At 33.3% G+C, this 27,924-nt stretch overlaps 1 protein-coding gene across 3 annotated transcripts in view; it reads left to right on the plus strand.

Annotated features, from left to right (window-relative positions):
- LOC145297715 (uncharacterized) overlaps window positions 1-22,712 on the plus strand; it is a 99,934-nt gene extending 77,222 nt beyond the window's left edge. For all 3 annotated transcript variants that reach the window (XM_080143923.1, XM_080143924.1, XM_080143925.1), the window contains 4 exons: window positions 1,392-1,829; window positions 12,453-12,554; window positions 18,295-18,378; window positions 22,266-22,712. In XM_080143923.1, coding sequence (XP_080000049.1) covers window positions 1,392-1,829; window positions 12,453-12,554; window positions 18,295-18,378; window positions 22,266-22,529 — 888 coding nt within the window. In that variant the 3' untranslated portion in view covers window positions 22,530-22,712. The remainder of the gene's footprint in view (window positions 1-1,391; window positions 1,830-12,452; window positions 12,555-18,294; window positions 18,379-22,265) is intronic.
- The last annotated feature ends 5,212 nt before the right edge of the window (window positions 22,713-27,924 follow it).

The raw sequence follows: 27,924 nt of genomic DNA on the forward strand, positions 1-27,924 counted from the left end.
AAATTGACATGAGGGTGATTTAATGTTCTTTAATTAGTTATTTAGTCAACTTAACTGAATTGTGACAGACAGATATCAAGGTAACATTTTGCAATTAGTGATAATTAAAATTTCTTACACTATTAGCTAACTGCATCGTGTAACCCATGGCAGACTCTTATCATCAATAGCCTCTATATATACAGCTACTATAGACAGTCTGATTTTGAAAACCTTTGTTTCTCTCAACTCAAAACATGACGTTTGTCATCTCCCTCTGCTTTGCCTACACCGTTTAACTTTGATCTTACATGTCAGCCATTCTGGATTCAACTCTGGGAATGATTGTTTAACAGATCTGGATCATCTTCATGCACTCAGTGTGACCTTTGTCAAAATTCACACTAGCTAACTTAATCGACATTGACACAGGATCCCTAATATATAACATAACAAAGTAGCTGCCAGTATCAAGCCAGAAGAATAGTTCTCTAGATTGCCAGTAATTGTAGTTGTAGATCTACTCCCTCCCTGCTCGTTGTTTCTCTCACTGTACTAATAGCAGCAAACCAACATCTTATTGCACAACTCCTCACAAGAGCCCCCCCCCCCATTAATTTAGTTTCTAATGTACACTAGCCCTTATGTTTCAGTTGCAGTGTGCTTTGTTTTTTGAATTTAGGTCAAAGAATTTTTTTAATTTTTTTTATGTAAATTTGTGATAACTTTGGTTCTGTTTATTGTAGCGATTAACTACTTAGCTGATATTGTTACCAATGAAGTCCTGCATCTTTTTGATGTTGACCTTCAAAGGTTTGGTCATAATCAGAAGTTTGACAGAATTTTAACTTTTGATTTTTCCATCTTGGATGTACGTATCTGATCTTTCATAACAGTAACATGCAACATTTCAACCTACTCACATAAATAGTTCAAGGTATCAAAGCTTCCATACATTCTTACATTATATACATTAGTGTAGGTATGAAGTTTCACAACTGACTCGTGTTCTCATGTGTGTGCGCACACACACACATACACACACACACAGTCCTGGATATGACCGTAAACAATATCCGATGGTGAGGCCCCAGGTTTTGGGTAGTGTGGAGCCACCCTTTAATTGCCATTGTTCCCAGGTCCACTTTGACCCAGAGTGGTAGTACCTGTTAGGGTCCCAACTATGCGTTAAATAGAAACCGACTTGAAAACAACAAATATATTCTGTTAAAACATTTTTCTTCAAAATCACTTGAATCGACATTAAATAACCTGAAAAGGGTTGATATGCTGTAAAACGAAAACTAACACACTCACACACACATACATATATTCTCTCCATGAGATTTTCACTTTTTGTAGCAAATTAAAAAAAATGTTTTATTTACAAAAAAATTTTTTATTTTTTTCAGATTATTTATTTTATTTGTGAACGCCTTTTGGAACTTGCAGAACGTGGAAACTCCCTATCTTCAATTTTTTCCAAAGCCAAAATTGCTGAAGCTGCAAAAATGTCTCTAGATCTCAAGGAAACGGAGTCACATTTAAGTAATCTGGACAAGAGAAAGATTAGTCGGCAGGACTCTCATCACACAGAGGAGGCTTCACTCTTTCGGCTTGAAACTGACAGTGATGACAGGGAGTTTGAGAAAGAAGAAGCCGAATCTGTTGCAGACTCACCACGATCGCCGGAAAAGAAGAAAGGAAGTTCTTTTTTAACAAGTCTTCAAAATTGGTGGAGAAAAATGACTCGAACAGAAGTGACTTGTTTAAAAGCAAAAGCAATCGCGATTGCATTATGTGATACAACGTTTGAAGAAGGTGTAATAAACCGGAGAGATTATTTGAAGGTTTGGAAACTTATGTTTATGTGTTTATGCAATATTTTGAGTCTTTTTACATGCGTTTTTGGCAAGAAATAGTTTACACATAAGATGCTAGTATTCTCTTAACAAATTAACTATCTTATTAAGGATAAATGAATGAACACAATGTACAGATCGTAAAGGGGCATTTCGCTTTTTGCAATTATGAAAGTTTTCCTTTCGGTTATTACAGAATTATGGATGATCTGTCTTGTGCACATTCCATAAACTGATTGAAACCTTTGCTTCCTTGTCAACTTGGAAATCCATGATGTTGTGTGTCCTGTTAATTGACTTTTTTGTTTCTTTTTATTTTTTTTAATTCAATTTCGCTTCCAATTTTTTTAGCTAAATAAGTGAAAGTTTTTAAATCAAAATCGATTACTGTTGTTTAAATCAGAATATATATATATATAATGGTTGTATAGATTGGTTTTCTAGATATGAATTCAATGAAACCAGTGTGATTTTTAAAGGGTACTTAATGGAGGACAGAGCAGTCTGTTTATTATACAAACATTATTGGTTACATATGTGCATACATGTTTCAGTGGAATCCCAATTCAAAGAGACCACTTCATCAGACCAAAAGGTTTCAATATCTCCTTGTTTTGTTTTTTTTTTGTCTGAAGTGGTCCCTTTAAATTGAAACATGTATTGCACATATGCAACCAATAATGTTTGTATAATAAATAGACTAATATATATATATATATATATAAGCTGAACGTCTGTGTCTGGTCACGAATAGGCTCCTATATGGTTGACTATTATAGAAAATTGATCACATATAATGGTAGATGTATCGAGATACAGGAATGGGTATGTTTGATCTGGCATAATGATGATTCATTAAAATTGTGGGGTCTGCGTACGTGCCTGGTCCACAAAGTATGGAAATAAAAAATTTAAAAATTAAAAAAAAAAACCTTTACAAGTGTTTTTGATATAGATGTACATAATAATACTTTGATAAGTATGTTTTAACTTAAATAGGGATGGTATAATTGTGGGGTCTACATTTGCGCCTGGCCTCCATAAAATGGAAATAGGCACAAACTTTAAAGACTTTTCATATCTATCTACGTAAGTATACTTTGATAATTATGTTTCAGTTTGAAGAAATATGGTATAATAAAATTATGGGGTGTTTGTTCGCGCCTGACCTCCATAGAATGGAAATATGTCACAAAGTTTAACAAGATTTTTTAATATAGATCCACAGAATATTGTGATAAGTGTTTCAGTGTGAACAGGTATGGTATAATAAATTATGGGGTTTATCTATTTTACTTTTACTTTCATATTTTGCTTTGGCTTTGATACCCCCAAATTCGAAGCTATCTCTTTACAACCCTTCCTTTTCATAACCTATCATACTTTCATAAATCAGTCCATTTTCTGTAGGCTGTTTTTGAACCCAGTCAACAACGGGTACTTTTGCTAGTGTGTGTGTGTGAAAGTGATCTTGTGTGTGTATGCAGAATGGTCTCTACCAAACTATCAATTTTTAGCCTAAAGACTTGAAACTTGAGACAAAAGTGGAACAAATTCAATTTGGTTAAAAACCAAGTATATACCTATAAAGGGCTCATGAGGTCAAGAAAGTAAGGAATACAATATATAATGAATTATTTCTTTATTCCATGGAGTTTTAAAAATTTTACTTTTTTTCTTCAGAGGAAAAATAATTAACATTTTTTATGAATTTGCTATAACATTGCTGGTTAGTGCAAAAAATTATAAACTAATGTTCGACAAAGTATAAAAAGTGCAAAAAATATTTAGATTATGTCGCAACATAACCAATTTTCAATCAATGAAGTTCATTGAAAATTGGTTAAATCTGTTAATCCATAATAATGCTGGTGTATTTGTAGCTGCTATCATTCTGGTCAGCTTGAGCAGGCTGCCTCCTTATGAATATATTCACAGAAATTTATATCATTCAAACGCTGTAGTGTTTGATGGTTTTAAGTGGCAGTTTTAGTCGTTTAGAACTGCTTTAATGCTTCACTGCTCACTTATTTTTCGACCAAATTTCAAACAATTATTACAGTTTATAGATCACCTTCTCATCTACATTGTGAAAAAAGAAAATTTCAATTTTCGTTCAGTAAAACAAAAGTTATGAATTTTCTGGTGTTCAAAATCGTAAAAATATGTAAAGAGGTGAGCAACACTTTTTATGATTGGTTTCTATAGCAACCACGTCACTTCAGCGATTGCTGTTGTGAAAAGAGAAGTAACACGTGAAATGGAGAGAATTAAAGCCTGGAAGATAATTGAGGGTATTTTATTAAAAGCAGACTAGTGCCGTACATTGCTATTACATTTGTTTATGGGGGCAAAAAATAAGACTAAACTTAAACAAAGAATAAGTGAAATTATTGAAAGCCTCGAAAAATCATGGAAAAATGCAAGCATGAAAAGTAATATGGTTAAACTTAAACATGGAAAAGTAAAGGACTAGTTGTTAAAAACTGAAAAGTAAAGGACACGATATTCTAGTAAAAAATATAAATTTATAACTTAAAGTATTGCAGCATTAAGAATAGATTATATAATGTTAAATTGAATTTTAAAAAAAATTAATGCTGTAATATTTTAAGTTATAAATTTATTTTTTTTTACTAGAATGTCTTGTCCTTTATTTTCCCTGTTTAAACTTAAACATTACTTTTCATGTTCGCATTTTTCTATTGTAATATATATATATATATATATAATTTATATATATATGTAAGTTCTTGCAAATTTTTAATTTTGATTTCAAATGATGTATTTTCAAATAAGTTTTTATTATAATACCTTTTATTTTAGATATCATTTTAAAGATCATTTTTCACTCTAATCATTTTAAAACAATTGTCTTTTCAGAATTGTTGAATACAAGATGAAAAGAAAAAGCAAATTCGAATAATTTTCTTTTTTCAATTCAAGGTAGGCCGAAAAGCTGCTGAAACAGCTTGCAATATCAACAAAGCGTTTAGTCCAGGGACCACTACTGAACAATCCTGGATATGACCTAAAACTATATCCGATGGTGAAGCCCCACCTTGCGGGCCTTGGGAGTGTCTAGCCACCCTTTAATTGCCATTGCTCCCAAGTCCACTCTGACCCGGAGTGGTAGTACCTGTTAGGGTCCCAACTATATGGGTTGAATAGAATCTGACCTAAAAAAAAAAATATACTCCATTAAAAATCGTTCCTCAAAATAACTAGATTCGACATTAAATAACCTAAAAAGGTTGATATGCTGTAAAACAACCAACCACTACTGAACGCACAGCACAATGACAGTTTAAGAAATTTCATGGTGGCGATGAGTTTTGAAGATGAGCATAGTGGTCAGCCATCAAATGTTGAACGATCAATTAAGAGCCTTAGTTGAATCTAGTCCATGCATAACTGTTTGTGAACTTGCTTCTGAATTAGATGTAACATATACATTTTCCAATCACTTGAGAGATTGGAAAGACGAAAAGAACGTGATAAATGGATGCCTCATGAATTGAACAACTACCAAAAGAAATGCTGTTATGAAGTGGGATCTTCACTTTTATGCAACAAGAATGACCCGTTTCTCGACCGGGTAATGACTTGCAATGAAAATGGGTTCTTTACGACAACCGGCAATGTTCAGCTCGGTGGTTAGACGCCGACAAAGCTACATGACCCTTATCGAAGCCAGAGTTGCACTTAAAGAAGTTCATGCTGACTGTTTGGTGGTTTGGGGCTGGTCTCGTCCATTAGTTTTTTGAATGCAGGCGAAATCATTATGGCTGAGAAATACTGTTAACAAATGGATGAAATGCATCAGAAACTCGCCCTGTCGGTGGGGCTTTAGAATACACCATCTACCCCCCCCTCTCGCAGAGAAAAAAAGTCCCTCAATGGGGCCACCTGTTTGACGTGGGTGGCGACCCGTGATACCTTGGAACGGAATCTTGGTGGTTGAGGGTTGCGGAGGATAGAAATGAGTTCCTCCCCTTCCAACACACCATTTTGGCCCTTACCTCGACTAGACGGGCGGTCGGAGAGGCCCGCTCCGATCAATTGGCTGGTCACGCCTAGCCCTAAATTAGACAAACATAAGAAAACACGCTCGTGCTCCCCACATTAGACAATAAACTGATTTAATAAGTAGTGGCTGAAGGGTCAATCAACTTGCTGAGTACGGGCGAAATATGGCTAGAAAACCATCATCCCTTCCAAAAATAAGGCTCTTGGAGGGGATGAAAGAAACACAAGTGCTGGAATCCAACAGTAAGAAGAGTATACTTCTGCTGTATCCCTGTTGTGTTGGGGGTGAATGGGTTATCCTCACCCCCACCCAACACTTTCCACATAGGGCTCCGAGGCGGATGGGGAGCAGCAAAAGTGAAAAATTACCAAAAATAGAAATGAGGGGGGGAAAAAAAAAAAGCCTTCCAAATGATATCACGCGGCAATATTTAATATTTTCAGCTCAGAGGAAGAACTACAAAATCAAAACTTTCCAAGATTTATTATCCTGGAAGCCGAAGATGACAACCCACTGACAAGACTATCCCCATTCTTGATACAGAAAGAAATCGCTGCAAGAATATCACCCAAAGCAGTTAAAAATTTAAGAAATGGAACAATTCTAGAAGTGAATAATAAAAAAAAAAAAAAAAAAAAAATTAAAAAAAAAAAATGCCAATATCCTTCTAAAAATGGAAAAATTCCATAATAAAAAGATCAAAGCATATCCCCACGGTAAAATGAATTCATCAAAGGGTGTTATAAGAAGCAAAGAACTATCATACTTTTCAATTGATGAAATAAAAACGAACTAAAATCCCAAGGACTAACAGACATAAAGAGAATATCCATTTAAAAAAAATGGAAACTCAATTTTAACTAACACCTATATCATAACGTTTAACACACCAAAGGCCCCAAAAGAAATAAAAATTGGTTGCAATTGTAAAAGTTGAACTATTTATACCAAACCCCCTTAGATGTCAAATATGCCAAAAATTCGGACATCATGAGGATGTATGCTACAATCAACCTGTATGAGGCAAATCTAACCAAAGAAACCCAGACCACAATTCAAACGAGTGTACAAACAGATGCAAATGTGCAAACTGTCGAAAACCACCCAGCCTATGCAAGGAACTGTGACATATGGAAAAAAGAGAAGGAAATTGTAACAGTAAAACAAAAACAAAATATATTCCCCGAAGCAAGGAAAATTATAGACAGATATATGACTGAGAAAAGTTATGCACAAATTACCAAAAAAGAAATTACAGAAAAAAAAGATAAATACGATGTACTCGTTGAAAAGTTGCCAAGGTCGCTGGAAAGATGGTGGGTTCCTTCTACCGCTCCAGTAGATATCTCACTACTGATGCAATTCTCTATCTATATAAAAGCCAAGTACGTCCAAGGATGGAATACTGTTGCCATATCTGGGCAGGAGCATCCTGCCTTGACAGAGTACAAAATAGACTTCGTGACTTAGTGGGGGATGCCCTTTTCTCTACCCTGCAACCTCTCTCCCACAGAAGAGACGTTGCGAGCCTATCCTTGTTTTATCGTTATTTCCATGGCAGGTGGTCGTCTGAACTCCAATCTCTGGTCCCCCCTCGCCAATCTTTCACGAAAAACACCTGTCTAGCTGAATCCACTGTGAAAAATTTCCCCCACTCTTTATCTGTGCCTAAATCAAAACGTGGATTCCATGAACAAAGCTTCTTTCTTAGAACTGCACGCCTGTGGAACTCTGTTCAGTCTGCCTGCTTCCCACCGGACTACAGCTTGGATGTCTTCAAGTCCAACGTTAACAAATTCCTAATGAACTGCCCCCTTAAGTAAACACTTCATCAAATCTCCACACTAACGTACTGTACTTGCAATAACCCTTATCCCTGAGTGGCTTCCGGGCCTTGATAAGTGGTGATCAATGTAAAAAAAAAAAAAAAAAAAAATTAACATAAAACATTACTCAATATGCAACCACATAAACAAATTATCCAACAAAGCCACTGGTGGCTCATCAATACTGATAAAAGAAAACATTCCACACAGCACAGTGAACTTAAAAACAAATATGCAAGCTGTTGCAATAACTGCAACACTACACAAAACAGTAACCCTGTGTTCACTCTATATACCACCAAACAAAACGATAAACGAAACAGAATTAAACAATATAATCAAGCAACTACCTAAACAATTTTTACTGCTGGGAGACTTCAATAGTCACAATGCATGGTGGGGCAGTAAAAAAAAAAAAAAAACAAGAGGCCAAATCATTGAAAAAATAATTAACCAAAACAAGCTATGTCTACTCAATAACAAAGAGAATACAGCAATGGGAACACTATCAGCAATAGATATAATACTATGTGACCCAAATATATACATGGATTATAGCTGTAGAACACAAGGATACATGCGGAAGTCACCACTTCCCAATTATATTAGGGCTATAGAAAACGGATTTACATTCTCAGAGGAAAAAACTAAATGCATCCATTTCTGCAAACTACAAAAATTCCACCACGACCCCAACCTGAAACTGGATAACAAGAACATCCCACTCATCGACCAACATAAATATTTAGGTATTATATTCGATAAAAAATTGACTTTTATACCACATATAAAATGTGTAAAAACAAAATGCCAAAAGACAATGAAATTGATCAGTCCTAGCACACACCGATTGGGGTGCAGACAAAGTCACATTATTGAAACTATACCAAACTTTAATTAGATCTAAAATGGACTATGGATGCTTCATATATCGAGCAGCAAGGAAGTCCTACATAAAAGAACTAAATGCAATTCATCATCAAGGATTAAGATTGGCCTTGGTAGCATTTAGAACCTCTCCAGTAGAAAGCCTCTATATAGAGGCTCATGAGCCTCCACTGATACTAAGACGACCAAAGTTATCTCTACAATATTACTTAAAGTTTGCATCATGTCCATCAAATCCTGCATACCAATGTATCCGCCATCCACAATACACACACCTCTTCAACAGGAAAGAAAATATCATCAAACCCTATAGTCTCTGTATAAAGAACCTCCTCACAGAAACCAAAATAGACATAGCAAAATTTTTTACAAGGAGGTCACCACTTATCAAGGCCCGGAAGCCACTTAGGGATAAGGGTTATTGCATGTACAGTACGTTGTACGTTAGTGTTGAGATTTCATAAAGTGTCTACTTAAGGGGGGCGGTTCATCAGGAATTTGTTTACGTTGGATTTGAAGACATCCAAGTTGTAGTCAGGTGGGAAACAGGCAGACGGAACAGTTTCACTGGCGTGCTGTTCTAAGAAAGAAGCTGTGTTCATGGAATCTACGTTTTGATTTAGGCACAGATAGAGAGTGGGGAAAATTTTTGACTGTGGCTTCAGCTAGACAGGTGTTTTTCATAAAAAATTGGCGAGGAGGACCAGAGATTGGAGCTCAGACGAGCACTTGCCATGGAAATAACGGTAAAACAAAGACGGGCTCGCAACGTCTCTTCTGTGGGAGAGAGGTTGCAGAGAAGAGAAAAGGGCATCCCCCACTAAGCCACAAAGTCTATTTTGTACTCTGTCAAGGCAGGATAGGCTATTTTTAGCAGCTCCTGCCCAGATATGGCAGCAGTATTCCATCCTTGGACGTACTTGGCTTTTATATAGATAGAGAATTGCATCAGTAGTGAGATATCTACTGGAGCGGTAGAAGGAACCCACCATCTTTCCAGCGACCCTGGCAACAGACTTAACAAATCAAAAACTCCACTCTGGATGATCAAACAACCACACATAATATTAAAATTAAATAAATATCCCAAAATGAAAACCCACCCATTAATCTTCCATGAAGAACTGCTTAACATCCAGAATACATATAAAGAATAATATAAAGAATACACACAAATCTACACTGACGGATCAAAAGATGGAGACAAGGTCGGATGTGCAGCCATTCACAAAAAAAATAAAACTAAAGGAAAGACTCCCAAACGAATTTTCTATTTTCAGCGCAGAAGCAACAGCCATAGATTTGGCACTAAATATAATAACCAACGATGACCATCAAAAATATCTCATACTTACAGATTCACTTTTGATACTCATATCACTAAAAGAAAAAAAATGACAAACCCACTTATTACAAAGTTGCTAAACAAAATAGATGCCATAACCATGAAAAAAAAAACATCTTTTGCTGGATATATCCAATATCGGTATCTATATGAATGAACAAGCACATAAGACAGCAAAGGAAACTCTGCAACAAAACCACACAAGTGGAAAAATCCCCCATACAGGCCTAAAGACTAAAATAAACACATATTTGAAGAGAAAATGGCAAGAAAACTGGAGCTCATGTACAGAAAATAAACTATTCCAAATAACACCAAATATTGGAACGAGAGACACCAAACAGTTAACAAGAAAGGAAGAGGTAGTAATGACCAGACTGCGAATAGGTCACACTCACATCACCCACTCACATCTACTAAAAGGGGAGGAGACACCTATCTGTATAATGTGTCAAGAACAGTACACCATATACTGACAAACTGCATTGACCTTGAACAAACCCAAAGTATTACCAAGAAAACAATCTAAAAACAATATTAAACAAGATTGATCCCCCAAAAATTATCATTTTTCTGAAAGAGATTAAAATATACACTAAAATATAAGAGCCAGGTACGTCCAAGGATGGAGTACTGTTGCCACATCTGGGCAGGAGCTGCTAGAAAGGACTTATCCTGCCTTGATAGTTCAAAATAGACTTCGTAGCCTTGTGGGGGATGTCCTTTTCTCTTCCCTGCAACCTCTTTGCAGAAGAGGTGTTGCTAGTTTGTCTCTGCTTTATCATTATTTTCATGGCATGTGTTCGACTGAGCTCCATTCTATGGTTCCCCCCTCGCCAAACTTTCACAAGAAAAACCCGTCACTAATTTCCCCACTCTTTATCTGTACCTAAACGTAGATTCCATGAGCAGAGCTTCTTTCTTAGAACTGCATGCATATGGAATTGTCTTCCGTTTTTCTGCTTTCCAGCTAACTACAATATGGTTGTCTTCAAGTCTAACGTAAACAAGTTTTTGATGAGCCGTTCCATATAAGTTTACCGTATCTCCATTACTAACGGTTACTATATTGTCCAATTTCTACTGTACATTCTTTAACCCTTATCCTCGAGTGGCATATTGGCCTTGATAAGTGGCGATGCCTATGTAAAAAAAAAAAAAAAAAAAGATCCCCCCCCCCCCAAAAAAAAACATTAAGAACAAACCAATATATAACACACCATAACTAACGTTTCGGCATTAAATGACCCCAAAGTGGTTGATATGCTGTAAAACTTCAACAATAATACCTACCATTAGTCATCAGAAATGGCCCAGTTCTACTCCACAACAATGCCCAACCACGCGTTGCTAAATTGACCCCACAGAAGTTGAATGAATTGGGCTTCAAAACACTACCTCATCCATCACACTCTTCAGACCTTTCACCTACTGACTACCACTTTTTCAAGCATTTCGACAACTTTCTGCATGAGAAATACTTCAAAAACCTAAGCGATATCATCACCACCATAACGCAAGATTTTTACGTTACTGGCATAAATATACTTGAATTAAAAAAAGTTAAAAACTGAAAGAACTTTCTTGTCAATCTCAGATATATATTAGTGTGATATAATAGTTCCCAAAATTCCAAAGATGATTGCAGCCTACTTAGCTAGAAAAAATTGGGAGAGTTTGTCTGTTGCATGGACTATGTTAGTTGTTCAAAAATGTTTTTTCCGTGTTTTTTAAGGTTAACATCTGAAAGGTGACTAAAAGTACAGGAAAGGCCTAATTTTGCTGACTTGCTAGTCGTAAATGTAACAATATTGTAATGTGTACCTTTTTAAAAACAAATTACCAGCATTTAAAACTTAATCTTTAGAATTTTGAACTATTATATTGCACTATATATGCTTAGGTATCACTGAAGATATTCATTGAGCTTGGACTTTTTTTATAAAAAAAAAAAAAATGAATACATTACAATTGGCATATACAAACTGAACATTTCAAGGAAATGATCAACCTGTATATGTGTGGTGGCTTCCTTTAGCCTTGACAGACTATGGATACCCACTGTAAGGGTGCCTGCGCGTGGAATATTTGTAGCAAGAGTTGCGCAATCTCCAACCAGTCGCAAATTGAGATTCAGGATGACTGGAGACTGTGCCAAGATAAGCGGAGAGCACATACAGTGCCTAGAATATCCAAATGGTCACCCATCTGGTAGTAGCTAGGCTCCACACTAAACTGTATAATTATACAATTATTTGTGTGTGTGTGTGTGTGTGTGTATATATATATATATATATATATATATATATATACACCTACCTACGCATAAATAATTACACATTGTTTTTATTATAGTTGAGCAGGTTTAGTTTTTATATAATTCTAATTATTTGGGCTTTTTTTGTTTTCTTTTTTTTTTTTTTTTTTTTATAAACTGCAATTTCCCCACCTCCCACAAAGTTGCCTATTTGGAAAAAAAATTGTTGAATTTCAAATTGATTGTCTGTCATTCTTATTTTCAGCAACAACTCAATAGCAATGATGCCGCTTGGGAATTACTTGCAAATGAATCGGATCCATTAGTTTTAGCTGCTCTCCTTTGGAATTGGCTGAATCAATTGAAGGTTTGATTTTCAAATTTTCAGTATTTGCAGAGGTGGTTTCTTTGATTACTTCTCTTCTCTACAGACCCTTTCTCACAGTTCTCTATTCCATCGATATTTCCGTAGGTGTTTGACTAAACATATATATATATATATATATATATACACACACACACATGCACATCATTTTCCTTTTAGATGGATTACACAATAGGCCTACTTGAGAATCATCAGCTATTAATCATTGGATATAAAAACTGAGGACGCCATTATCTGGCGTGGACATAAATTTTTTGCGAATCTGAAGTTGTGTTTCTTTCTTTTTAGAACTTATTACTTTTTGAAAAGAATTTCTGGGTGGCTTCTTCTGTTAACCAAATATTTTTCTCCCCCAGATCTTTTGTAACATGTATGCACCATCATTAAACATGCATCGTAATGCATGTTTACAGAAAACTTTTAGAAATTTAAATGTCTTAATCCAAACGTAATGGACTGTTGCTATATAGACAACATGACTCTAGCTGTTTCTGTGCTGAGTAAGCTATGACAACAGCATATTCTTTTTAAAGTTTTAACTCTAGTATATATCTAGATATCTTGTATGCGTTTATATAGTGATGTTGTTCTCGGTTGATAAACTGTCTATCGGATATATACTAGAGTCAAAACAATAAGAATATGCTGTAGTGATGAGTCCCCATTTGCTGGGTTGAAGAATTGATCGATTGTAATGCTACATAATCCAGTAGCAATATGAATATTTTCTTATATATAAGAGTAGATAACTTTTTTTTTTTTCTAATCTAATTTATTAATAGCCAAAATTTGTGAAAGAAAGTAATTAAAAATTTGTACTACTCTATTAATCGAAATGTTCACATATGTCAAGGAGTACTTCTTGCACTAGTGCTTATGTAAAATTGTATTTATTAAGAAAAAAAAATATATATATAATACAAAAAAATCTTTATGGTGTGCATACTCCTCATGGAACGAAGATGTCATATTCCAAAAAACATGTGAATTGATCAAGTAGTTTCTTAGGGTTTTTTTTTTTTTAACTAAGAAAATCAAAATTTACAATTTTTAGCATTTTTGATATGAAATTATAAGGCTGATTTTGATCTCGGTAGTTGAAATTGATTTGTTTCCCCTCTTATTTATAAATCATGACCAATCAAAACACTTCATTTCACTTTGTCATAGAATTTGATTTTCTTATTTAAAAAAAAAAAAAAAAAAAAAACCTACTTGATCAGTTTGTGATATTGGGAATATGACATCTTCGTTCTGTGATCAGTATGTCCATTGTAAAAACTTTTTTCTGTATTTTTATTAAATAAGTGTAGTTCTAAATAAGCAACCACAACTTTGAAAATTACACTTTTTTTTTTAAATTATACTTTTTTTTAAAAAAATTTTCATGAAAATCAATTCAGATAAATCATGATGCAAGTTAATAAGATTATTAAAACAAAGATCTATTGACCTTAGTTTTCGAAAGATAATAGCTATAGGTTAGAGGAAAGCAATCAGCAGGAAGAGTTCCACAAGCTTGCAGTTGTGGGAGGGGAAAAAAATCTATCAGAATAAAATGTAATTACTAATAATCTCATCTTTATTGAAAACAAAAATATAATGTAAAAAAAAAAAAAAAAATTTAATCTTGCTTAATATAAAAATATATTAATTACAAAATTAAATCCACTGGAATACATTTCAGTTTTCATAAACCAGTAAATTATTTTAATCTTTTTTAACTAGCTGATTTTGTCAGCTCACTATTGCTTTGCAAAGTTCTAAGTGAAATACTTGAAACGAAAACTTTAAATAATAAACATTAGATTCATAAGTTGCTTGCAAACACAAGATGCAACTTCATTTATATAAATAAATATTAACCTTTTAGTCATTTTGAGAGAGAGCAAGTAGACAAGCCAGCTACTCTCTCCTTGCTTAGTTCTCTCTTATGGCAAACGGTGTTAGTTCAATTTTAGAAAAGTTCTTTTAATATATTTTTTTTATATTAAACTAGCCTGTGTGCTCGGGTGTTTGGAGGTGTGTTCAGCAAAAAAAAATGTGTGGTAGTAGGCAGGCAGGCTCAAATCCGTAACACAAAGGCGGAAAAGAAAATGGAAGAAAACCTGACGTCTTACCCCTACTCCATGATGCAACCAGAAGTTTGGAACATTGAAATTAGTAAAGTCATTCCAACTGATACGATGACTTGCAAAAATGGTGACGCAAAAAAAACGACCCTCCTTGTAGAATATTGCCCAGTTTAGGATGAAGAAATAATTGTTTTTAGCCAATTTTTCGATATTTGTCGTCCGAAGGGTCGACCTTCAAAACTATACTGATCTCGTGAAAATCCGTTGCCTCTATCAAAAGTTTTTGCGAGATATACAAACATACATACATTTAAACTCAGATGAGATTTATATAATAGTTTACTTTAATCAGTTACTGTTCTATATATATATATATATATATATAGTGTGTGTGTGTGTAAAAAAGAAAAAAAATGGTCACATATATGCAAATTTTTTACAATAGTAATATATTAAGGAAACTTCTATTTCCCACATCTAATATATTTTCTTTGTGATAAAAATGTTAAGAATTTTATTAAAAATAAATTGTCATCTGTAAAAATGTTCAATTCAGTTTTTAAATAAAAAAAAAATCCTATAAGATATTTTCAAATGACTATACATCATGGGAAAACATTCTGATCAAGTTAAAAGATGAAATTATATGAATGAAAAAGGCTGGCAAATCACTAAGAAGTATTTCAAGGTTTCTAGATTTTCCATTCTCTACTGTTCAAAGAATTGTAAGAAAACATGAAAACTATGGCATCACCAGTCACTTAGGTGGAAATGGAAGGCCAAAAAAGCTGACAAGTAATAATGTAATTTTTTTTTTTTTTTTTTTTTTTTTACAAATAAGGAAATTTCTACTGATAAATCTTCATGTAGAAAATTCTTCATTTATGGCTGATTTGGGGTCAGCTTTATTTTTTAACATTTTATTGCCAGTTTTTTGGTTTTATCATTGCCTACAAGTTCTTTTCTTTTTCTTTTCTTTTTTTTTTTCGTCCAGTGATTGTGCCTGACAGCTTTCAATGGTCATGGAATTTTCTCCTAAAAAAAAGAAACAAACAAAAAAACAAATTTGTAAGATTGCTAGTGGATTTTGGGTTGTTGTCCTGAACTAAAATGTATTCAGAAAGAGCCAATGTACCAAATTTTCTTACAGAATTAAACAAGGAAGAAATTGGCATGTTACAGTAATAAGCTGTGTTTATTTTAACATTTATGGAAACTAATTCTCAGACACCAAAATACAAAAACACCCTCAAACCATAACATACCTCTTCCAAATTTTACATTTCCACAAACATTTTTTTGATTTAGCTCGTAAGCTATCTTTTGCCATACATTTTTTTTGTCCATCAGCATTATAGAGATCAAATTTAGATTCATCGCTGTATATCAGCTATCCTCTTAAATTTTTATCTATCTCTTGATTGCTTCAAACTGATTAATACGTTGTGATTTTAATAAGCTTTTAGAAAAAGTGCCAAGTATAAACCGATATCATTTAAATAGTTTCAAATAGTTTGATTGAAACACTTCACATTCTGTTCTAGTTTTCTTGCTAATTTTCTACATGATATAATAATTATCGACAGATTTATTTTAGAAATTTTACATTATTCCGTGTCAGCTTTTTTAGCCTTTCTAAGTGACTGATGATAATGTTTTTACTGATTTCATATAATTTTTTGAACAGCAAAGACTGGAATTTCCAGTCTTTTTCATTCCTCTAATTTTGCTTTTATCTTGATCCAAACAATTTTTTCCCCATGATGTATAGCTTATTATTTAAAAATACTTTGTTTTTATTGGATTTTGGATTCAAAAATTGAATTAACTATTTTATCTTTTGCTTTTACAGATGGATTTTTTTTTATTATAAAGAAAAGATAACACCTGGGAAATAAAAGAATCTTTGATATAATATATTGCTATCGTAAAAATATTTGCATAAATTTGTTTATTAATAAAAAATATGTGATATAAGTAGGCCAAAAAATATAGTAGAAAGGAGGAACATTCTTTTATTGTTTAAATTATCTGCAGCATTGTTTAAATTATCTGCAGCATTGTTTAAATTATCTGTAGTGTTATGAAAGATGCTGGAAGTGCTCCCCGTTGACATCTATGCATTTCTGGACACGTTTAACGTTTGCAGATACTGCCTGTAGATCTTCTCTGGTGATTCTCCTAATAGTGTTGGTAATGTTCTCCTGGTAGTGTTGGTTTAGATTGTGAGGATTATTTTCATAAACTCGTTTTAAAGCCCCCCCCCCCCAATAAAAAAAATCACATGACAAGAATAGTGGCCATAACCCTTTGCTTATTGTCCTCTCTTCCATAAACGTCATGAACTCATGTCTCTGAGACGTGTGGCATGTAGTGCTATCTTGTTGGAAAAAGAATTGCATTTTGTCTTGAGGTGTCAGTATATCGTTAAGAGAAGATTAAAAAGATTGGGCCATTATGTTTCCTCCACCAAATTTAACAGTTGGGATGGTGTTCTTTGGCTTGAACTCTTCTCCCTTTTTCCAAACTTGATGTTGGTGGCTATGATTGAATAACTCTATTTTGGTCTCCTCAGACGAAATTACATTGTCCCCGTAGTTTGCCGGTTTTGATAAGAAATTATTTGCAAATTCAAGTCTGGCTCTGATTTGTCATTTGGTGAGGAGTTTTCTTTGCCACATAGGACTGAAGTCCATGTTCTCAATGTATTAGTCACTGTGCGTTTAGTAACATTAATCCCTAGTTTCCAACTCATTTACTAATTCTTTGTGGGTAACTTGAGAATTATCTGAAACAGTTCTGGTCATCCTATTCAATGTTCGATTCGAAATTTTCTTTGGGGGACCAGCCCGAATAGGATTAACAGTGGTATGATGCGTTTTCCATTTCTTTATTATTGAACTGTTGAACGATGCACGTTGAACCGTTTTCCAATCAATCTGAACCCTTCACCACACTTATGGACATCAATAATCGCGTTTCGCAGATCAACACTATGTTCTTGGATTTTAACCATTATTAAAAATGTCAGATAATAGCAAGGAACTGCAGATGTCTTCAGTACATGATTCACACCTACCAACCGAAAAATTTACGACAAAGATTGATTTTTTTTTTTTTTTTTTTTTTTTTTTTAAATAAATTTATTAAATAACGAAAAATCCAAAAGTTGAAGAAGCCAAAATTCTACATGGTATTAAAAAAATCTGTCTGAAATTAAAAAAAAAATACTACAAATGGATAGAATAGAGACATACTCTTAAATACAAAAATTCGGCTTAAAAAATGCATTCTTCTTGAATGTCAATCGGAATGTGTCCCTTTTTGTCAGCACTTGGATTGGGGTCCTTATTCTAGACTAGATCCAAGCAGAGAAATGAATGAAATTAGGAAATTTCATTCATTTGTTACTATGTATCGAATACTTTTTACACTAGCAATTTCAGAATTTTCGTTTTGATATTTTTTCTAAAATGAATGTTAACTTGTCGAGTAGTAATATGCTCGTTATGATGCAAGCTTTATGCAGTTAAAATTTTGTTTTGAATTCTGTTTTATAAGTGTTTATTAAAAAGAAAAAAAAATTTTCAGCGTGTATCGAATACTTATCCCCACTGTATTTACCAAAATTGCGTATCTCTTTGTAGGAACCTGTATTGCGATACACTGATTGGAAAGAATTACTACCTCATATAAATGACGACCATTCAGGCCTCGCAACACTTGAAAAGGTCTGTGGCTTTTTAATATCCTTAACTAATAAAGGCACTTTTTTGCCATGATAGATGCGTGATATGAGTCTTAAAGACAAGCTCAGGATAGTATAAAATGTATGCAGAACAGGAGACTTTGTTGGTTTGGTCACATTTGAACAAAGAATGAGTTCTAGTAGAAATAGTCAGGTTAGTAGATGGGAAATGACAAAGGAAAACATAGGTAGAAGTGATAAGGGATACGAGACAGAGGGATGAATAAAAACCTGGTCAGAGATAGGTTAGTTTAAATGTCAATTTCTAAAAGCCGTCATTGCATGATTTTTTATTTTTTTTTTATTTTTTACATGGTGGTCACCACTTATCAAGGCCCGGAAGCCACTCAGGGATAAGGGTTATTGCATGTACAGTACGTTAGTGTGGAGATTTAATGAAGTGCTTACTTAAAGGGGCAGTTCATTAGGAATTTGTTTACGTTGGACTTGAAGACATCTAGGTTGTAGTCAGGTGGGAAGCAGGCAGACGAAACAGTTCCACAGGCGTGCAGTTCTGAGAAAGAAGCTTTGTTCATGGAATCTACGTTTTGATTTAGGCACAGAAAAAGAGTGGGGAAAATTTTTGACAGTGGGTTCAGCTAAACGTGTGTTTTTCGTGAAAGATTGGCAAGGGGGGACCAGAGATTGGAGTTCAGACGACCACCTGCCATGGAAATAATGATAAAACAAAGATAGGCTCACGTCTCTTCTGTGGGAGAGAGGTTGCAGAGAAGAGGAAAGGGCATCCCCCCACTAAGTCACAAAGTCTATTTTGTACTCTGTCAAGGCAGGATAGGCTATTTTTAGCAGCTCCTGCCCAGATATGGCAGCAGTATTCCATCCTTGGACGTACTTGTCTTTTATATAGATAGAGAATTGCATCAGTAGTGAGATATCTACTGGAGCGGTAGAAGGATCCCACCATCTTTCCAGCGACCTTGGCAACAGACTTGATGTACGTGTCAGATCAGGAGTAAAGGACAAACCCAGAAGCTTGTCAAAACATGGGGCTTCTCCTAGACGAGAGTCATCCATTTCAATTGATGCCAAATGGGGATCAGAGCGTTGATGTAAAGATAGGAGTTTGGTTTTAGATGCATTAAAGGTAACCAACCACGTCTTCCCCCACTGAACCACGCGCTCGAGATCAGAGGAGAGAGAATCAAAACTTTGTCATTTACAGCCTTTGATGTGTTGCCGTAGATGGCCGTGTCATCAGCATAGATGTCAACGAATGATTTAAGTATGTGTTTAGGGAGATCATTGATGTAGATCAGGAAGAGAGTTGGGCCCAGGATTGACCCTTGAGGGACTCCAGCATTAATACTGCAGGCCTCTGATTTTTGTCCATCGACCACTACTCTTTTGAGCCTATCAGAGAGAAATGATTTAATGATTGAGAAAACATTTCCAGTTATACCGTAATTGGAAATCTTGTGAAGTAGGCCCTTATGCCATACCTTGTCAAAGGTCTTTGATATGTCAAGAGCAATTGCCCTAGAAAGGAAGCCTTTGTCAAGAGATTCACTAATCCTGTGAGATATAACCGTTAGCACATCTGCGGTAGATCTTGCAGAACGGAAACCATATTGTGTGTCACTAAAAAGGTTATTTCTGCTGAGGTGGTTGACTATTTCTCTATTTAATATGGATTCCAGCAACTTACTCATAACACACAGGAGACTTATTGGTCTGTACTGAGAGGGAGATGACTTATCACCTGAATTCTTCAATACAGGGCATACTGATGAGGTTTTCTAGGGAGTCGGAAAGCACTTCTCCTTAAGGCAATGCTTAAACAGTTTCGTAAGTATGGGAGCAAGTTCTGGTTGAAGCTTTTTTTTAACACTATAATTGGGATGGTATGTAAAACTGACATTGGACTGAATATGATTTTAAATTAAAACACAACTAAAAACAACTGGTTATAAAACATGCTTAAATATATTTTAAGTCGTACATGTTTCGTATTTATTATTAGAGTTAATTCTCTATTGAATAATACAAATATATACTATTGATTTCAAAAGTTAAAAAAAAAACTAAATATGACTTGGGTGCCATCAGTTAGGATTGAAATCAAAACCTTTAGCGTTCCAGATGTGTTCTCTACTGTTTAAGCTATCGACAGATAAACAAGAAAGCTTTAAAATTAAACCGCTTCAAGCTATGAATGAATTTGCACATGCACAAAAGTAAAAGAAATATGTGGGCAAATTGAAATAAACATTTTTGTTTCAACTTGCTGACACAATTCTGTACGTGTTATTCATCCATCCAAACAAGTATTTTACTTTTTATAAACCATCCTTGGTGTATGATTGCTATTCCCTGTTAATTTCAGTGTTATGTGACCAGTAATTTCAGAGTTTATTGATTAAGTATTGTTTTATTTTTTTTACAGACACTCACACATGCATATCTGTACTTTTGTATTCATATAGAATAGCCTTTCTGTGTTCCGGCTTTGTCAGGGAATTAAGATTAATTTTTTTTTTATTCCTTTTTCTTATTACATTTTTTTAAACACGTCCACTTTTTAATATAGTTAATCGAATATTTATCGAAATAAAAAAAATGCAATAGCATAAACTAAAGTGAAATTTTTATAAGTCCTAATTTGAGCTTCATTAATATTCACTCTTTTCCCTTACTCTCGTACATAACACTGATATTGCATAACTATTTTTGCCTCTTCAAAATTCATAACCTAATCAACTTCTCCCTTTTTGCCATAACATTTATGCGATTTTAAAAAGAAACAAATGTTACGAATACTGCCAGGTTTAAAACACAGTAAAATTTTAACATTTATATTATTCGGACCCTACAGATTGCTGTTCTAATCTTGATTTTCACATTTTGGCCAATATGATCTCTGACCTTCATATGCATGTTTTTCAAATTTGGGAATCTTAGAACTTGTGTACATATACGGAATTTCAAATTGAATCTTTATTTCAGCCATGATTAGGTAAAAGTATTTGTATTTTTATTGCCTGTAATAAGGATTGAACCATTAATCTACAGAAAGAATGTCAGTTAAAATTGTTAAGCAACAACATTAACTAGTGCATTATAGGTCTATGCATCTATCGAAGTTATATTGCATGAAACGTTAAAATAACCGCAATGAGAATAATCCAAATACATAAAATTATCAATCCTCATCTAAAAAATTCCAAAACATTTTTATGTAGAATATATTTAAGTATTTTTTTTTTTTTTTTTTTTTTTTTTTTTACATATGCAATACTAATTTAAAAAATATCAAAATATAATTTTACTTTTGTTTTGAAAATCCTTTTCTTAAATTCTTGTATTTGCTAGAAACTTTGTCCCCCACCTTCAAAAAAAAATTATGGGGCTTGTTCAGAGGTGACAGATTTTATTTTTTTTAAACTTATATTATTTTAAGCCAAAACAATATTACTTGTCATTTGGAAGATATTAATATTCAAAAATTCATAGAGTAGAAAGTTACTTGTAGTTAAAAGTAATTTTTATGGAAAATTTTGAAAAATTGCATTTTTCAAAGAAGTTTTAGAGTAAACCATATTCAGAAAGCATCTTTTAGATTAACCCGTAATGACGTCCAACATGTTTAGCCGATAGTGAAATGTTTTTTTACTAAAAACACAATAGTACTCAATGAATTTCCATAATTTTTGGATATATTGCTATTTTCTGCATGACAATGCAGCAAGTAATATTGTTTTTGCTTAAAGGGACATATTTTAAAAAAATATTAATCTGTCACCTCTTTTTGTATAAGCACCATTTTTTTTTTTTTTTTTTTTTTTTTTTTTTTTACCCATGGTTGATATACTTTCTTATTGAATTTTACAAAAAAAATTTTTTTTTCTGCAGAATCGTCGTACAATCCTGGATTATTTCAGCAAAGTAATTGTTTGCCTGTTACCGTTAGCTGAAACTTTGCTCACCAAATTGTTCGAAATGCTCCTCTCTCATTTGACACATCATTACGTTTTTACGGACGAGAGTGAACCAATGCCAAAATGCGATCACTGGATTCCTTTAGAGTCGACTGTTAAAGAGGAACTGCTGAACTTCTTCAAATCACTTGTTAGAACAAATCACAAAAAATTCTTGGACAAAAATATATCCCATTAAAACAATAATTACTGGGGGAGGAGGGGGTAAATATTTTGGATGCAATGTTAATGAATAAAAAGGTTTATATCGAAAGATTATAACTATAAAGAGAAATGTTTTAGGGTAAAAATAAAATTCACATTAAAATAAAAGCTGTTCAAATCAAAAACGGCGGTTAAAAAAAAAAAAAAAAAAAAAAAATGAATATTGCTGTTCTGAACAAATGACTAACCATTTTTTTTTTCCATGTAATGAAACGCAACAACCATTTTAATATTAATTTCAATATTTATTTTTTTATTAAATGAATTTTGTCCTCACCAAAAGTTATATTTCACGAACATTAAAAATTTTAAACCTTTGCTCCAATGCTGTCAAAAAATTCATTACGCAGCAACATCCTTGAAATAGTGATTTTTTTTTTTTTTTTTTTTTTTTTTTTATAGGAAATGATTTTAGACACTAAAGTTGGGGTTCAATTTACTATATAAACAATGTTAAATGATCACCCACTTTCTGACCAGAAAAGGTTTTTGACTACATAGTGTAGGCCAGAACAAGTAAACATTTCTTTTGTATTTCCAAAATGGTTATTTTCATTTTTACAGAATTACTAGATTAGATTTTTTTCCCTTTTCAGATATTATTGCCACCTCGGAGACTTCTTTAAGAGTCCTAATTTATTTTCAATAGAATCCTTCCACTCCAACTCCTTTTTCTTTCTTTCTTAAAAAAAAAATACATGCCCATCATTAATGCCAACACTAACCCCTAAGTGGTGATACTACTAGTAAGTTTAAAAAAAAAAAAAAAAAATCATAAAAAATATATGTACTAGTCCTACTCTATCCTATGTGGTCAAAATTGTGATCATTTTATGCTACTGTATAATAAAGTGAACCTCTAATTTAAAGTGTGTGTGTATATATATATATATATATATATATATATATATATATATATATTAATTTTCCAGCTATTTATGGTATGTTGATAATCACATGTAAAATAAAATTTCATTTTTATTTTTCTGTTGACAGCCTGGAGGCAAAGGTTAATTTTTTTTAAACCAAAACTTTATTTATTGTTAAAATTAATATAAATGTTCCACACTTCTTGTAATAAATCTTGAAAAACAATGGTCAAGTGCATGTGTGATCATTATTGTTGTTGTGGAGGGGGGGGGTATTTTCAAAATTCCTTTAAATCTAGATTTTTGTCTTATAAATATTACAAAAGAAAAAAAAATTTCTTTGTTACTCGATGCTTATTTTTGATGCTCCTGATACAAATTGTTTGAAATGCTTCTCATCTGATGCATCATTACTGCTTTACAGACAAAAGTGAACCAATGCCAAGATGCGCTCACTGGATTCCTTTGGAGTCAACCATAAAAAGTGAATTTCTGAACATCAAATCACTGTATATATATATATTATTCCTTCATTGGAATTCATTTTTGAGATGAGCATTATATATATTAATTTTTATTTCTGACTATTATTCTCATCTTTATTAGTTGTTTTTCATTGGGGCCCGTGGCGCAGTTGATAGACGTTGAATCTCTACAGTTCCAGATGAACATTGTCTGAAGATAGCGGTTTCAATCCCACCCAAAGCGTGCCAGAGGTTTACTTGGCCAAAAATGTGGAGAGACGACAACTACGGATGGCAGTGATAGCTGAGAATGCAGTTAGGAGATTCGAAGTTCCTATCCGTCGCGGTTACCACCTGACGAAGGCCAGAGGAATAGTTGGCCGAAACGTTGTGAATAAAACAAACCAATAAAAGATGAAAAACAACAACTAATAAAGATGAGAATAATTGTCCGAAATAAAAATAAATTAATATATCAAATCACTGAGCAGAACAATCATAAAAACTCCTGGAGAAAAAAAAGTTGCATCATCAAAACACTAAAAATATTCGATGTTGATAGTTAAAGAAAAAGGTTAAAAAAGGTATTTTCTCCTTAAGATTAGATTAAGTGAAAAATTCTATTACAACTTGAAAGATTTCAAGGCTAAATGGTGTTGGAATGACATCACAAAAAATTGTGACACCTAGCAGATAAATTGATTAAATCATTTTTACTAGTAGGGCCTGTGGAAATTTTACAGCACTCTTTCATATGTAATATATTGATGTTGGCTTTCTGTGGATGTTCAGTGTAAATGAAGACAATCTGAAATTATTGTAGCTCTTTATTAAAACTACAAAAATATTTATCTAAGCTCGTAGGGACACCCGGCAGAGCTTGGTGTTAAAATACATTTAAATATGTTTTAATTTATGCAGATTTTATTATAGGGCCAATTTTTCTATCTATATTTTTATATTTAGCTGTGATTTCAAAAATGTATTCTTATGACTTAGGTGCATCAGCTTGAATCAAACCAAAAACTTAAGAAAAAAACAAACTTGAGTTATGTAGTAGAGATTTAGAAGGCTATCACAATGCGAGGAATGAGATATAGTCGTTGTTGGTGAAAGGAGATGAAAATAAGTGGCAATTTACAAATCAATAAGTATATACATATATGTCTATATATACATATATTTATTCAGTTGTATTAGGTAAAATGTCTTACTTATGTCTGCAACTATATCCATTATTAATTTCGGAAAAATTCCCTTTTCAAATGGTAGACGTGACAGATCGATTCAAAGCATGCTAGATGATGGAGCAGAAGTTGGATAGCTGTGTGGGGCCTTGGAGCAAATGTGAGGAGGAGATTTATGTATGGTCTGATTAGGTAATTAACATGTTTATATTTTTTTTTTTTTTTTTTTTAGTTTATAACTTGTTGCTTTAGCGTGAGCGTTTTTTTTTTTTTTTTTTAAATTTTGTATGTTCTCTATCTATTTTGTTGTCTTTATTGTTATTATTTATTTATTTATTTTTGTTTTCCTGCTGACATGTATTAGGTGGGATGACTTTGTGTATGTAAGTTACGTAAGTCGTTAGTAAGTTGTGTTCGGTTAGCTTTTGAAGGATAAAAGTAGGAGTGGGATGTGAGAGAGGAGGGGATGCGGGATGGTGGACTCCAGTTGGCTGCTGGGTGTTTAGGTTGGTGTTGCGGTTGTCAGAAATAGGAAGATAGGTGGGAAGGGAGGCAATGGGTTGACATTCCTTGGGAGTTGTTAATTTATTTTCATAGGATTGATATGTAGTTTGCTTGAAGCATTGTGTGGGATAAATATGTAGTAGAGATTTAGAAGGCTATCACAATGCTTGAGTTCCTTCAGCTATAATTGAAACCAAAACTTATGAAGAATTCTTGGTAAAATTATTACAAGAAATGGAAGGTCATAATTAAACGACAGTTACTTGGAAGGAAAACCATGTAAGTGTGATAGACAAAATAAAACATTATCATATTAATATATAGATCAATTGCAAACAAAGTGTTGGGACAGCTGCTCCCTATCCCCCCCCCCCACCCCAGAATGAAAAAAGATCTAAAAGATATATAGTAAAGAAAAACCACAACATTAATAAACACACATTAAATAGAATGACAATGAAAAAGAATGAGCTGCTGTGTTTTTAATCAAGAAAATCAAATTTCACGAGTTTTAGTGATTAATAATTTTTGTCGGCTATTGTTTATAAATATGGAGAGACAACTCTATTGGGAAGATCAAAATTGGTCTTGTAATGAATAGCTTACTTTTAAGATTGCTAAAATTCCTAAAATGATTTGCTATATAAAAATAACTACTTGATCAATTTATATGATTTTTGGAATATGACATCTTTGTTTTGTGACAAGTATGTACATCATAAAGATATATATATATATATATATATATATATATTGTAATCTATAATATAAATCTCACCTGTCTGTTTAAATGTATGTATGTTTGTACATCTGCCTAAAACTTTCGACAGAGACAACTGATTTTCACAAGATCGGTATCATTTTGAAGCTCGATCCTTCAGAAAACAAATACCGAAAAATTGGCTAAAAACATTAATTCCTTCACCCTCAACTTGACACTTTTTTACAAGGAGGGTCGCTTTTTTCGCCGATATTTTCGGAAGTTATCCCCTCTTTTCTATTGACTAGCCTTAATTTAAACCTACGTCACTTCTAGTTTGGCGATGAATGCAACAACAAAGACGTCACTTTTTTTTTTTTTTTTTTTTTTTTTCCATTGTTTTCCTCCTTCACGGTACGGGATCAAACACCCGGGCAACACCAGGCACTCAGGCTAGTTTTAAATAAGCACACAAATTTCATTCTGAAAAAGGATTCTAAGGCGTCAGATTTTTTTTTTTTTTTTTTTTTTCTAGATAAGCTTCTATAAACAAAGCAATGGCTTTTACGAGGAGAAACTAGATTTTTTGGGGGTTTCAATCAATTATACACTGTTATTTGAGCAAATCTGTGGGGAGTAAATAGAATTTATTTTTAGCTTTGTATAACTTCCTGAAAATCCTATGGTGTTATTAGAGAAAATTACTTGTTATAGGAATGGCCTTGGAAATAAGTTTCACTCATTCCAAGTTAGTGCAAGATCAAAAACTAGCCAACAAGTGTTTGATTATAGATTCTGACCTAGAAAATGACAATTTTCTCCCTTTGTCAGAAATGTTGCTCATTGAATGTGAGAACTAAAAGACAGAATATCAAAAGCAAACATTAAAAGGCTGCTGAAAGATATAATTTGTAGAAACTGACCAAAACATAAATCAGCATTTTTGGCTTGCCTATGAAAGTTTATGAATATTTACAGTAGGAAATTGAGGTGATCTTGATTGTTGAGAAAAAAAAAACAAAGAAAAATGGCTTGAATCTTCCTACCGATTTCATATAATGGTTAGCGTGTTGGGAGAGTAGGGTTCAATTCTTGACCCAGACTCAAAACCTTGACTAAGACTCAAAAAGTGGTACTTTATGGCCATTTGCTAAACGTTCAGCATTACAAGGTGCTGGTCAAAGCTTAGTGATGACCTTAGAAAATAAATGAAAAAGCTTTTGAGTGACCCCTGACTAAATATAGAAATTAAAAATATGCCATAACTGTACTATCCTCTAATTCTCCTGAGTGAAACCTTTCTAGAGTAAGTTTTGCTTTACGATTAGGTTCAGTATGGTAGCACTATTAATTTTCAAGGGGATCATCTTTGTGTGTGAGCTAATGAAATGGGAGTCTTTGAGTTGCCTTGACTATAGTCAACCACTTTGCTTCTTACTTACACTTATGTTCAAAGACAATTACACATCTTTGGATGTTGTGATGCCGATGTTGTGATTTTCATTTTCTGTTATGAACTTTGAAATAACCTCAGCTAAAACTAATTGTAAATTAAAGACTTTGATTTTTTTTTTTTTTTTTTTTTTTTTTTTTTTTTTTTATGTGCAGTCTTTGTTGCTTGTTTTACAATCAGGAGAAACCCCTA

Source organism: Euprymna scolopes, chromosome 18, assembly GCF_053919585.1.
Source record: "Euprymna scolopes isolate OS-2025 chromosome 18, ASM5391958v1, whole genome shotgun sequence".
Lineage (NCBI taxonomy): Eukaryota > Metazoa > Mollusca > Cephalopoda > Sepiida > Sepiolidae > Euprymna > Euprymna scolopes.